The following is a 15223-nucleotide window of genomic DNA, read 5'->3' as shown; positions in this document are numbered from 1 at the left end:
TTGTGTTGATTTTTTTGTTTCATGTCATACACTGCTATGGCACCCAAAAAATCTGTAACATGCAAGTAGCCATACAGTGATGCAGAGATTAAGGTAATTATTCAGGCATTCCAGTGCCATGGCACTTTTCTACTAGACATAGAGCCAGAGTTGAAAAGTCAACCTGAGACAGGATCTGGCAACAGGTGGTGATAATCATCAATTTTTTAGAGGGCATGGGGAAGGCACTCACAAATAAGACACAGGGAAAGTGATATGATTACATCTGCATATTGTATGGCTGGTTGCAGTTGCCTAGAACACAGTATTTGTGAGGCCCTGCTATTGAACTACTACTAGCTGAAGGAGTTACTGTCCACTTTCAGAGATCCAGATAGCTCAGCCAAGGGTTCATTAAAATCATTGATGTTGGTGCAGATGTCAACAACAGGCCAAGAATATCAAGAACAACCTCCAGGATTCATTAACTGACATCCTAGATATCTTTATATCCATATAGTTTACATCTTGTATATTTAGAGACAGTGAGAAATGCTGGTTAAAAACATAGTTTATTTATCTGCAGAGGTACAGTGGATTGTTCTCTGTTTTTTGTGTCATTTGCATTGTGATCTTTGTTAGCCTTATTTCATCTCCTTTCTTACGTGTATATACATCTGTCTTGCAGTCTGTAAGAGCATGTGCATTTGGTAAGCACACCTTTTTTATTATCACTGTTGTTAAGGTAGATTTAGATCTAAGTGAAAGCAATATCTGTATTGCTATAACGTGTTATTAACATACCTTTTGTAGAACAAATGTTTGATCATTTTTTTTTATTTATTTCTTGTGTTTATTCTTTTTTATCATAGGTGAACCTGACAGTGACAGGGAAGTACTCATACTACCTGATGTCAAAGTATTGGTAGCCTCTGATGATGATGGTGGTGAAAAAGAGCACAGTTTTGGGGTATAGATATTCACTCTGACACTGAGGTTGTGGCTCCCACATCCCCTGTCCATATTTCATTCACAGCCAGTATGCCTACGCATACCAATGCCACTGAGCCGTCAGATATAGGACAGGTTTAGGGTGACTCAGTTGATCAGGGTAGTATAGAGGTTGTTGATTCTGCCCATAGCCATCGTGAGGGTGAGGTGCCATATAGGAGGGTTGCTACAGATGCTCAAAGGATGCCTGCTGTCCACACTCCTCCAGATGCTGGTGTGCTATTAGCTCCTACCATACATATGTATAGTGCCATGCTGGATGCATAGGCATGTGCCACCAGGCCTTGGACTAGATAGTGTGAGTACTAAATGCCATGCGTTTCTGAGATATGTGACTGTTTGAAACATGTGGATGAGTCTTAGGACAGGATAAATGACACAATGGATAGAACAGTGCCTGTGATGAAATGTCTGATAGGGGATGGTCAGCATCCATGTGGCAGTACAGCCACTATATTGCCTATCATTAGCTGACCTGGCCATATCAGATCTCCCTCCTATAGTGGAGCTACTTCCACTATGCCATCTGTGATTGCAGGGTCCATACCCAGACATGGAAGGCTACAGGGTCATGGTCCTGGATGTGGTTGTGATTGGAGCTAATACAGCAGACATTGCTCACATTCAGGTAACACCCTGACTTCTAACCAGGGCATATCAACGCTGAACTGACTACTCTAATCTGCACAGCTCACACCTATTTAAGATGCCAGGACAAAGTGCTAGACTGTGTTCATGAAGACACAAACACACACACACACACACACACACACACACACACACACACACACACACACACACACACACACACCACACACAAACACACATTAAAAAAATAATGCCCATACCACTTCACCAACATACAAACTATCTAAACAGTACTGTTGGATGCTCTACATCTCTTCTCACTGGACCTAACAACTGTTATACTTTAATAAAAACATGTGTTTTTTACTCATACACACTCACTTCTTTGGTATCAGCCTTGCACCACCCCATGTGCAAATGATGATGTGTGTGTGCTGCCCTTTATACATTTCTCTGTTACTTAAGGTCACATATATTTCTGATCCACAGAATGTATAGCTAATTCTTACTTATAATCTTGTATTTATGAATTTCTTCTTGCAGAAGAAATGTTGTGATTTATTGTTCTGAATGGTTGCTTATTTCAGTTACTATTGTAAGTAGTGCAGTCAATGCAGTAGGCATTTCATTCTTGGTTATGGTTATGCCTGTATAAATAATGGTATCATTGATCTGTTCACTGATTTATACACAGTGGTCAACTGGCAGGCATGATGTACAGTAATATAAGTTATTCCTGACATTACTGTACACCTGAAACTTGTTTTGCTTAGGGGCATTTTCATGTGAATGTGATCAGTTATATAACTTAAATTTATTAAATATATCTTATTACATGTTGCACGCTTACATGGTCATTACTGCTGGTATAAGTTGTGTCCTTGGTGGCTATCTCTGTCTGCTGCTTTCAGTCAATGGCTATTACATGGTTAAATAAAGGTTGTGGAGTTTGACAGGCCCTCAGTTTTCATATTTGTATGTGCTTGAGATCTTAGGCTTTGACCTAGGTAGTACGTGTGTGAGCTAATCTTTGCCTCTTAGCCACAGCCAGAACATATTGTGCATGCATACATCTGCCAGCACCATCTTCAGCTGGTGGTTCTCCGCCAGACTCTTCATCTGTATCTGCTGCAGCTGCTGGCCATGCTTGTGGTCCTTGAAACTGTGGTTCTGTCCTTTGCTGTCCTTGCTGAAGTAGTTTCCTGAAAATTATATTATGCAACAAGGTACAGTCTGTAAGTATTTGGGCAGAGGTGTCTGTGCTGTACTGCAGGGTACCTTCTCATGTGTCTTGAAACCAGAACCTTGGTTTCAGCATGCTAAATACACATTCTGTGATATTTCCAGTCTGAGCATGGACATCACTGTATCCTTGCTTAGTGGGGTTATGTGGGCTTCTTATGAGTGTCATGAGCTAAGACTCTAGTGCATAACATGCATTCCCCACTAGATGTCCTTGTGAAAAGTCACCCCCAGACAACCTTGTGTACAGCTGATATGTGTGCCATATGCATGAGTTATGAAAACTGCCTGTGTTGCCTACACAGACATTGCTTATGATCCCTTGGTAACTACAGACAAGCTGACTGTTTATAGAGTTTTATCTCTTCCTGTTAATCTACATTTTCCCTGTTCACCGGGTTGGGTTTTCATTTCTATGCATGTGCAATCTATGGCCCCCAAAACATCTGTTAAGTGTGCTATTGCATAACAGTCCTGAATGGTTGTTGCTTCTCCTCTGGGGAGCATGGAAAACTGATATGATCCTTTGCATGTTGTAGTGCTGCTTTTATAAACCGATGCATAGACCCCATGGGTCTTAGGAAAGTAACAGTAGCTAGAATATGTAATGTTACAAATGCCTTTGTTTCCACTGGGATGGGTTCTTCATGCCTCCATCTGGTTCTGAGATGGGGGTAACAGAGATTGTATATTTCCTGTTGTGTTTCCCTGTATCACTGTACAATCTTTATGCCATGCAGTCCAAGGTAAGTCAAATGGAGTCATCTGGAGCAGCTGGAATTTGAGCTTCTTGCACATACACATGAAAGAGAGCAGCAACAAATACTAACATGTTTTATCTGTGTGTAATTTTGCCTGTATTCCAAAAGGTTTTGAAGTTTAAGGCAAAGGGCTGCCCTGAGTCTACACAATTGCTTTATAACTTCCTGAAGAGCTAATCCATCTTGGATTTGTTAACACGAGCATCATTTGGCAAGTTAGACTTTCATTTGCATACTCAATTATCATTTTATGAGTATAAAATAGAGAGCTATCTTGTGAGCACTGTGCAGCAACACACACATGACAGCTACACCAAATGTAGACATTCTTGAATCTAGACCAATAAATAAATAAGTGAACGTGAATGACATGGAGGGCTCCAAATGATTACTAAAACACCTTTGTTGTTATACCACTAGAACTGGGATGTTTGAGCTATTTGTTATTGTGACAGGGTTACGTTTTTAACCTTTTGTGATGTGGTAAATAACTTTAAGCCTGATTTTTTGGGGTGGCATTTATTAGACTGCTGTTTAATATCCAGGTGCAGAGTTTATAGTAGTTTGGTTGGGTAGATTTGGTATAGATCTATATTAGTTTTCTTTGATGTTAAAAATAAGATATCATCTGTGTACATTATCACCTGTGTACATTATCAGGTTAAGATGTGACAGATCCTATCTTAAGTCATTAGTAAATAATGAAGAGTAGTGTCTCTAAGAGAGAACCCTGGGTGACCCCAATGTTAAGTGCATCTATAGCTGACAGAGTATTATTTGTGCACGTCCTACTTCTAGAGAGTGTTTAACAACTGTATGGTGCTGGACCTAAAGTTAAGATTGCAATCCTTCTGTGTAGGAGGGAATGATTGACTGTTTCAAATTCCTCCATCGTATCAATAAAACCCAAGTAGTGAGAAGACCATCATTTGTATTACTGTACATTTTGCTTGTGGCATTGTGTGGTGCTCTTATTATAGCAACTGCTTACAGAACCAATGCTTTTAATCACACAAGAGACCATGTTTGTTTATATTCCAGAAATGTTGTTTGTATAAGACTTTTTCAGTGATCTTTGTTCTTGGGCATAGGACTGATATTGATCTGTAACCTTTGTATTTTTTTTTTTGGATGATACATTTGTAGTAGAGTATGTTTAAACAGTGTGGAAACTATAGTGTTAGTGAGGGAAGGCTTACATGTATGAATCATAGTCCTAGTTACAGATGGAGCAGTCATACAAAGTAGTGCATGAAATTGATGATTCTAGGTTTGAAAGTTGCTCCTTTGTTTCTTTAACTATTATTCCTTTGAAATAAAAGGTTGAGTAGTAGCCAGTAAAGACATATTGTTCAGAAAGATTGTTTGTGCTATTATTTGTTGAGTAGGGAGTGCCTTTACTAAACTGTGGATAGTATTTAGGAAGAAGTTTCTGTAGTTTTGTGTAAACTTGTCACCTGTAGCATTATTGCAAATGAGCTGCAGTTTATAAGTTGAGATTATTTGTCCTGTTAGTTGCTTAATGGTTTTCCAGAAATGTCTTGGAGAGCAAACAATGCATTCCTGCTTCCTTCTGATATAAGAGGCATTGACAGAGTTAGCAACTACTCTGATTAATTTCCACTTTTCCAGATATGTCTGATGTGCTTGTTGTTTGTTAGGGTCCTGCTTACACTTTTCCCAGGCTGCCTCCCTTATCTTCATCTTTTTAAGATTGGAGATTTTCCATGGGCAGAAGGGAAATTATTTTCTTGTATATGCTCTAATGCATTTGTAAATTATTTCACACACTGAGCATGCAAACAACCAAGTAAGTTCAAAATAAAATGAATAACACGCCCAGACTGTAAAGGATTCACTGAAAAAATGCACCCTTCAAAGCAGCAGCCTTTTACTAAATTCTTTAATTCACCAACACAAGATTAAGCACTTCCATCCACAAGGATGTGGACTTCATCAGAATATCAAATAACAGTTAATTGCACTATTTATAAGCCATTTTGGTGCCAAAACAGTATTTATAAAACATCTTTTATTACCAATTAAGTAATAAAACTATTGAGTACTAAAATTCATTCATACAATGCATATAAGGTTTGCAAACCTTATTAAAAGTCCTAACACACTATTTTTTACCATGAATTAATAAAACTAATAAATAAAACTATACACATAGCAATGTGAATGTCCTAGTTAATATGTATACATTAATCTAATAAAAACTGAAATTGATCTTATAAAAACAATGACTAGGGTTGCTAGTTTACTCCTAGTGTGCTAATTAATACACAAAACATAGTAATATATCAAGTAAAAAACAAGTTAGAACAGATTACCGGCCCTCTAATTTCAACAATAATAATTATAAACCCAACTATACTGAAAGAGTTTCTTTTATCACCACATATACTAATGATTTTATGAGCATAAAAAGAATTCTAGTTAATAATTGGAGAACTTTAACATTGGATGAACCTACCAAAGTTATAGTTGGTCAATCTCCACACATAGTTTATAGGAGTAACCAGAACCTAAAGTCTTTGCTATGTGACATAAAACCAAGATTATTGAACACCTATCCAAATAGTAATGTATTGTTTGGAACTTATCCTTGTCATAGCTGCAATTATTGTAAATTTATCACCAAAAACCAAGTTTTTATGCATCCAGAACTCAATTTTACTTTCACACCCAGGTTTAGAGCAAATTGTAATACCTCAGGTTTAGTTTACCTAGCTACATGTGAACACTGCAATGCATTTTATATAGGCCTTACAAAAAGGAAACTTAAGAACCGGATTTATAATCATCAATATGATATAAGGAAGAGAAATGAGCTGAATGCTCTGGCTAAACATGTGATTTTGAATCCACTGCACTCCTTTGTGTTCAGAGTACTGCAAGTGGTAGAAGTAACAGAACGAGGTGGTGACTATCCAAATCATTTAGAACTTAATGAACTTAAATGGATACTTAGACTAAGAGGCCACTATCTGCCAGGTCTGAACAATTATATCAGTATTAGATCCTTCCTAAATAATCGAAGATGAATTTATCCCGAGATGACATTTTCTTTTAATAGCTTCTTTTCAGTATTCACATTAAATGATTTATCATGCATTTTTTACTTGGACTTTGTTTACAACAAAGTAAAAATTTTTTTAACCTGTTTTTATATTGACACAATTACAGCTATTCAGCTTTTGCTTGGATTCTATTACTTCATATATAAAAATGTGTTTTTAAAGATATTCATAATGAATATTAACTTTGAATTCTATACTCATACTCATATTCGTATTATATAAATTTAAACATATTTATTATTCACACATTATTTATATTCATATCTATATCTATATTTATTACTTATACTAATATATATATTCCATATATTTTTATTAACATATTTGTAACATATCTTAAATTATATATGTTTTTAGAATTTTTACAATAAATAGCTTTATATATATACATATGTTGAATAACTGAATATTTTATTTTAGTTTTGAAACATTTTAGCAATTTGTTTAAGCTCCTGCGCTACATAATCTTTTAGCGATACTAAAATAATAGAAAAGAAAATTATAGTTGCAGCAAGCTCTTTTAATAGCTTTAAACACTGGAATTTTTACTATATAGACATATAGATATCAGGCATGGCTAAATTCCAATATGTCTTCAGCCAAGAAATGTTATTATGGTTTTTGAAGAACCTTTGACATGTCCGTATTTAGAGTTTACATTTTATTTATTTATTTATTATGCTGCAACGTTTACTGAGTCGAGCTTTGAGCAATATTACAATATTGTAAAATACATATTACCATATTCTCAAGTGTTTTTAACTTTTTATATAAATTTTAAAACATACACGATGTTTTATGTTGACTGTCTTTCAGCATTCAAGTTATTCATGTTTATAAATGCAGCCTCCCTGTTAAACATTCAATGTTTTAGTTTGGTCTTCTATGCCTTTAAATGTGTTACTACTGTATTTAATTGATTAATTTAACTTAACTGTTAATAGGCTAAGCCTTCCTATAAATTCACTGATACTAACACTATTAAATTGTCTGATGAAGCGTATGGTAGCATACGCGAAAGCGCTTACCTTTTTGTTTTTTGTTTTATTTTAAATAAAAAGTTAACAATTGCTACGTGGCAGAGTCAGAAGTTTTATTATTATATATAGTAATATATCAGTGGATTAAGCAAAAATACAAATAAATGTTAAATTGCACAACATCCTATCTAAATGGCTCCATACTAATTTCCCTATATCTGCATCTGTAATATGGGCTTAACAGTGATGTAATCATTAAGTCCAGGGAGATTTAAAGCATCTGTGAATAACTGCCATCTAGTCTCCCTATACCCTAAAAAGGCTTTAATATTGCCCCCTCTTGGTCCAATTTTAACCTGTTCGAGAATGGCAAATTTAAATGTGTGTTTGTTTCCTTTCATTTCAATGTGCCTATAAAGGGCATTATTCTTATCTTTTTTAATAATATTGTACAAATGGTTGTAAATCCTATTCTTGAAACATCTCTCAGTTTTTCCAATATAATAATATGGACAGGCCATACAATTAGCAATATATACAACACATTTGGAGTTGCAATTTCCCTGTGCGAATGTGACCTGGGTTAACACATTAACAGTGCTACTGAGTGTCCCTGCGTGATGTACAGAGGACTTATGTTCCACAGCATGGTGAGTGTCCGGTTTGGGAATGTAACCCAGAAGCACATCCCACTCATTGTGGCATGTGTGCACATATCCATGAGCATGTTGCTCACAGTGGCCTCTGCTTATGTTGCGTATGAGGAGTATATCCATCAATAATGTTGTGGACATGGGCCCTGTCTGATCAGCAGAGGTCACCCCTGAGTATGTAATATGCAAATGTGTACAGATGTGGTGTCCGTAGTGCAGCCGCATATTGAAACTGTCGGAGCTCAGTAAACGTCATGGCGTGTTAATGTTGTGGCATGTAAAGTTGTAGCTGTTGTGTAAGGTACACCCTAAATGGGGTGGTGTACCCTTGAATGTGTGTAGATGTCTTGAGTGCAGAGGTACAATGGGTGCCTATGTACCAGTTACACACCCAGTATAGATAGGTGTGGCCACGTAGGAGGATATCCACACCACAGTGGCAATACGGTAACCACAGGAGTGGGTGTGACATATGTGTGTACTGCAAACATGTACAATGTGATATGTATGTAGGGGACCACCATCCATGTGATAGTCAGTGGGTGAATGGTATAATGCAAAGGTGATGGGCATGCACATTGTGTCATGCAGCTTGATGCCATGATAGTCATATTATGTATCTGTCACAGCGACATCCGTATGGTTGGAGTCAGTATCAGCTGGTGGAACAATCATGGTGCTTGGTATGTAGGGGTTCTAAAGCTAGGCAGGGAAAGTCCCCTGTGCCAGCCTGTTCCGCAGGGAAGCATAAACTTAACATGAGGGGCCCTATGACTGAGGACCGTGGTATGTCAAAGTACCTGACATGTAGTAGGTACTATGGTATGCTGGCCTCACTGTGTGTCCTGTCCATGAGCCACATATCATAACATCCTGAGACACAGGGCACGATGTGCAGGTGGATGTGTATGTTGTCAATACCAGAATGGGGAATGGTGCTGAAAGGCAATGAGAGGACAATGTAGGATGTGTGGACTCCTGTACCATTAGCAACTGCCCTGGTAACTGTATGAAAGGAGTCCACCATGTGTAGGGGCCATGCTCTGGCCTTAACAAGCCCAACCCGGGTGGCAGCAGAGGACAGGAGACCAACAATGTCTCTGAAAATGACATCCTTGATGATGTGCCCCATAGCCACGCAGAACAGTCCAGTCAGGTGTGTAGGAATATAGTCCCACTCATGCAATGTGGTGCCACCTGTGTGTAGTGTGATAAATGCTGCTGTGTGCCATTCAGGGTCTACAATCTCTGAGACAAGGCTATTACTGAATATGGTGGCCTAGTGGTGAGGCATGTAATTTGGAGGTTGGTGGACATCACAGCCTGGGACATTGGAAGTTGACATGGGGCTACTGTCCCAGGACACATAGAGTGTAGGTCAGTACTGTGTAGGTGTGACCCCAGGGACACCACAATGTTCATGTATGGATTGTGGCCCTGTAGTGAGTGAGAGGGTGTACTGTCAGCATTGGATCCATCCTCCAGCATGTTGCCAACAATACCTGGGTCTGCAATGTTCCTGAGTGACTGTTGTATGTGACAGCAGATGTGGGTGTTGCCATCGAATACTGACATACCACCATAATGCCTGGTGGTACACCCCGGAATGTGTGGCAGTCATGTTTACGTAGCTAGTCTTGGAGTATGTGATGAGGGACCCTGTGGCCCCACCATGGCTGACCAGTGAGCCACCCCACACATGAGAATGTACACCACTGTTCAACAGCCTACACCTGTTGTTGTACATCATATGTCCGTGGAACATGACCACCAGAGTGGCGTCTGTTATCTGGTGTGTACCATCATGGCTCTGTGTGGAATAGCATGATCCATGCAGTTGTGTACATGCTAATTAAGTGCACTGGGGTATGTGTCAGCATTTGTATGTGCATTGTCCATCTGCACGGGTGTCATGATGTTAACAACCACTGTCAGCAGACGTCTGTAGTAGGTGTAGTAGTACACATGTACTGTGTATGCTGTGATGGGTGTGTTTCCGGGATGTGGCTAACACGGTAGATTAGCATATGTTCGGAATCCACCAATGAGGGGATAACCCCAGGTGTGTAACACCAGTCACATGGTGGTAGTGTTCATGCCAAGGGTAATGTAGGTCTTGGAGGTGGTGTGTATGTGTTGATCCAGCAGAGTGGAGGGTATGACTCATTTTATTATTTATTTTACATTTGTTGACCGGGCTAGTCTAGCTGGATATATTTCCATTTTCAGTAGAGGCCCGGGGAGAAAAGCTCCACATAGAACATAACAGTGAGACATACTTTTAATAAACAAAAAGAATACAAGTAAGACAACAATAGTAAAAAAAAAAAACGAATACAAATTGCAATTAATAAACTATTCACAAAAAGTAAGGCACACCATGATTAAAAGTCCTGACTAGAGATAGGACAGTTTTAAGGGCTACTAATAATTACATACAGGCTATGCCATAAGGCTCCTACTACAATACGAATTTAAAATAAAGAGTGGAAGGAGAAGAAGGAGGAAAATAGTAATGTGAGAAGATAGGGAGGAGATAGAAGTCAAGAGATGAGAGCAAAAGAAAGACTAACAAGAGGGTATGGGAGAGGTAAGAAAAATAGGTCAGAACATAGAGTGACTTAAAGGGAGAGGAAAGGTATATGCTAGATATAAAGCACAAAATTACAGCGTTTTCGCTACACACACAAGGTAGCTTCTTCAGAGCTCTGTGTGTAGCGAAAACGCTGCTGTAATTTTGTGTATTTAATAAATCTGCGTTAAGGTATCATTGGGTCTTGGTGTTCTTCGTGGTCTGAAGCCTTTTTCGCTGGTTTGTGTTTTGGTTTCTGCTTTTTCGTCAGATATAAAGCACAAGGTAAGGTAAAAGGTCAGGAGAGGGGGGAGAGAAGTTAGTCAGGAGTATTACATGAGCAAAGCCAGTGATTTTGGAAGTACAGTTTGATTTGTTGTTTGAAGAGGGGTAGGGATGTGATTAGTGTTATATCCCGAGGTAGTAAATTCCATGGATCCATTCTCATGGATGTGTCAGTACATGAGTGGCTATCCCAGTGAAGTGTGGGGTAATGTAGTCACACATCAGTAGTAGCTGAGGCCCACTGTCCACTATACCACCATAGAAGGTATGTTACCTGTGGGGTATGATGTTGACTCTGTCGCTTGTTACAATGTGTATAGTGGTCCCGGACACAGTTAGTTGCACGTGGAGCTCCTCCGATGCATTGTGCTAAGCAACTTGCCAGGATGTGTGCAAAACATAGTGGGATATGGGAACCCCTCAGCTGTTGGTGTGCCGGTCCAGGTATGTGCCTGGAAGGTATGGTCCTTCTATAACCTGTCATTGCAGGTGTGCTCTGCAGAGCCTACAGGCAGGTCCCAGTCACTGCAGAGATGTTGGAGTGGTGCATTATAAGGTGTGCCTTGCCTGCGTGCGTCACAGGGGAAGATGCAAGCAATGTGTCACATGACCCATGTCGCGCATGGCAGTTACCGCCCTGCCGGTGACAGTTATTGGAAACTGTGCAGGACAGGCAGTATAGAAGCAGCAAGAGCCTAGCATGTGAGCGGTACTCCCAGGGCTGACAGGTGCAAGTCATCTGTGCCACAGCATTGTGTTTGACCAGGACAGTCATAGTGGACAGATACCACATGCCTGTGGAATGACAATAGGAGCATAGGCAACTGTTGCAGTGACACAGTCGGTCACTGTACAGTGGTATTGTGTCCAGATGAATGAAAAATGCTCCCCAGGGCTAGGCCCACACCCTCAGTGCTATAAGACTGATGAGGTATTGCATGTCCCTGCACACGTAGTCTGTGAAGTGGCATCACAGGGCAGTCACACTAACATGGCGAATGACAGACATATCATACCTGGTGAGGTGTGGCATGGGTGCATAGGTTATGTTGCAGAAGCAGTTACCCGACAGCAAGATGTAAGTGACTAACGCCTTGTGTAGCCTGCTGTGTGGAACTGCAGTGTGACACCCTACAGAGTCAGCTATGACTGGTGTGTTGTGAATGTTATAACACACTATTGGCTGTATGTGGTGGGCACACATGAGTCTGTGGGCTATAAGCTGGTGATGTCTTCCATGATGGGGGCTACCTCTGGTGCCTACAGTGAGTATGGAGACATACTGCACAGGTTGTCCTCATAGGTGTGGCCAGTGGTGTAGATCATGTGAGACTATGTAATGGGTGGGGTGTGTTGCGAATGTTACACATCCCCAAATGACTGTCAGTTGCAGTCAGGGTTGGTGACAGCATTACCCCCAGCCATAGCTGTCAGCCTCCTGTCCCCAAAATGAGGAACATTAGCCCTCATACAGTGTGACAAATGGGCAAAACGTGAAACACTTACAACTGGCTTACTAATAGCATCAACTAGGAAGGGCATATGATGGCTAAAATAAGCTGGTCTTACGTATAAAACAGATATTCCAATGAATTAATATGATTCTCATCTATCTAGCTATGGCTAGCAGGTAAACTATGTACAACAATGAATGTGTGACAGACCCTTCCAATGTGGAACCTTGAGGAACATGCACCTTTTAGAACCCCAAATGAGGTACGTTCCCCATAATGAGGTACACCTGAGAGCTATGGGCCCAGCACGGCTGCAGACGTGCATCCCCCACAGGCTGTAGTGCCGTATGTTGGGAAGTGAGCATGGAATGTGTACATGAGACAATTGCTCTATTGCCACATGTATGACATATCCCTCATATAGACAGGCAGTAGCACTGGTACGTGACAGTTGGACATGCCTGCATATACAAACATGTCCCACAGGATATGTGCGTTACGTGTGTACATCAGCTGTCGTACCTTAAGCAAGCTGGGAAGTGTAGGACAGCCAGTGTACCTGTGGGAAATGGTGTGGAATGGGCGCTATAGTAATCATTAGCTCATGACATGCTCACATGTTCTGAACAAGTGCCTAGCATGACCATACAATACAGACAGGGTGTTGGATAATATCAACCCACAAGTGATGATGGCAGTCATTTAGGGTGGCACCGCACTATAACCCTGTGGAGTATGGTGTGCATGTCCATGAACCATTAGCACTGTAGATGTTAGCAGTACAGATGTACAAGATAGCATGGATATTTGATTACAAATACCTTTGCATGTCACAGGTGTGTTCCACCAGTGGCCTGTTGACAGACCCACAACTACAAAAGGTGCAAGAGTGACATGTGCACAGCACATCTGTGCCAGATACAGTAGAACAGGGTTAATGTGTTGCACCCCACCCTCATTGTAGCCCATACCACTCAGACAAATATTAGGCATCTGTGTATGTAAGGCTGTGAATGGCCATGACCTATCAGTTTAGCTGTGTCAGTGTTGTGAACAACATACAAAATGGGCTGTGTGTGTGAGGTGTGTGACATATGTGCACAGTCTGATGGATGATGCCAGCAGTGTCACTGCTAGGTGAACATCCCTGTACCCATAAACTGCTACCTAGGCTGTGGTCAACATTATGGACACTGTGTAAGGGATGGAGCTGTGCAGTGCACCCCCGACATGGTGACATCTCCAGGCCCCTTAGGTAGTCATCTGAGGTACCCATGTCATGTCAGGGTGCCATCCATGAGCACGGAGATCACTGGCCAGGCATATACAGCACTGTGGTGACCAATATTGGATCACATACCACCTGTAAGGGGTAATGGCTATGCATGGATGTGCGATAACAGCCTTCACAATCCACACCTCCACTATGCAGCATGCCGTCTACCTTGCAGAAGGACATTTGCTACACCATGATGATGAACATGCTGCATGTCCATATCCTGATCTATATGACATATGTCAGCCACCGTCCTAATACTAGGATCGCTACAGGCTGGACAGATCCCTGTGCCATATATGTGACATACTCCCGCCATACCATGCAACCCTGTCCATCAAAGCTGCAGATGTCATCCCAGTCATACATGGTGTGATGGCCGCATGGTAGATGTACTATCAACTGACTGGATCAGTAATGTGGCACAGATGCAGCTTGTGGTGGCACAATGGCCATCTGTAACAGCATGGAAACCATGCCCGCACATGCTATGGTTAATGACCATCCCTGCGAATGTCGACTGACTATCCATTGTCCCATGTCTATCACATGTGTAATACAGGCGATCCGTGTCAAGATGTTGAACAGTTGTGTAGTGCTGTGTAGATGTATATGGCAAAACACATGCATATACAGGTGTCCATGTGTATGTGTGCATTGTCACTGCTCAAGTCCATTCCGGCTGTGTATGTGTTGATATGTGACATATACACAGCATCCAGGTCAACAGTAGTACCGTGGACACATCGAGGCATGTGCAGATAGGTAAGAACACAAGTGCAGGCAAATAGACATGCCCACAGCAAGACAGCATTTACATGGAGTATGAACACTGTAATGAGGTGACACACATATATGGTGATGATATCCAATGCATAATGGGTGTGACATGTGTGACACAAACACGTCAGTGTCATGGTGCTTTGCAAAGATAACTGTGCAGATGCAGTAGATGTCATAGAAATGTATGTGCAGCAGTATCTCTGTACATCTCTGAAACTGTGACCTGTCACCATCATTATGTTTTACAGATAATGCCCCGTACACGCCTCCCAGCATACACCCGCAAGGAGGATGATGTCCTCATCCCACAGCTCCATGATAACTATGACTTGTTGTTCAGCCATGTGCCACAGCATGCTCAGCAGCGGGATGACCTGTGGCAGGATCTACGCAGGAGGGTGAACGATGTGGGTGGCCATAACCGCACCTACCAGCAGGTGTGCAGACACTGCACGGACCTGATACGACATGCAAAACAGCATGCCACTGCAATCACCAGGGAACAAGGTGGAACAGGTGGTGGGCCACCAACCCAGCCCCCACTCACACACAC

General features: G+C 41.0%; 1 protein-coding gene across 1 annotated transcript in view; it reads right to left on the bottom strand.

Moving 5' to 3' along the window:
- Positions 1 to 15223, bottom strand: part of LOC122808189 (antigen WC1.1-like) — a 997107-nt gene that overhangs the window by 267567 nt on the left and 714317 nt on the right. Inside the window, exon 9 of the mRNA XM_044079157.1 lies at positions 2650 to 2780. Within this exon, the coding sequence (XP_043935092.1) occupies positions 2650 to 2780 (131 nt within the window). The remainder of the gene's footprint in view (positions 1 to 2649; positions 2781 to 15223) is intronic.

This window comes from Protopterus annectens, chromosome 8.part0, assembly GCF_019279795.1.
Source record: "Protopterus annectens isolate FY-2018-M chromosome 8.part0, PAN1.0, whole genome shotgun sequence".
Taxonomy (NCBI): Eukaryota; Metazoa; Chordata; order Ceratodontiformes; family Protopteridae; genus Protopterus; species Protopterus annectens.
The sequence above is the reverse complement of the archived record's forward strand: the minus strand, read 5'-3'. Positions and strand labels throughout refer to the sequence as shown.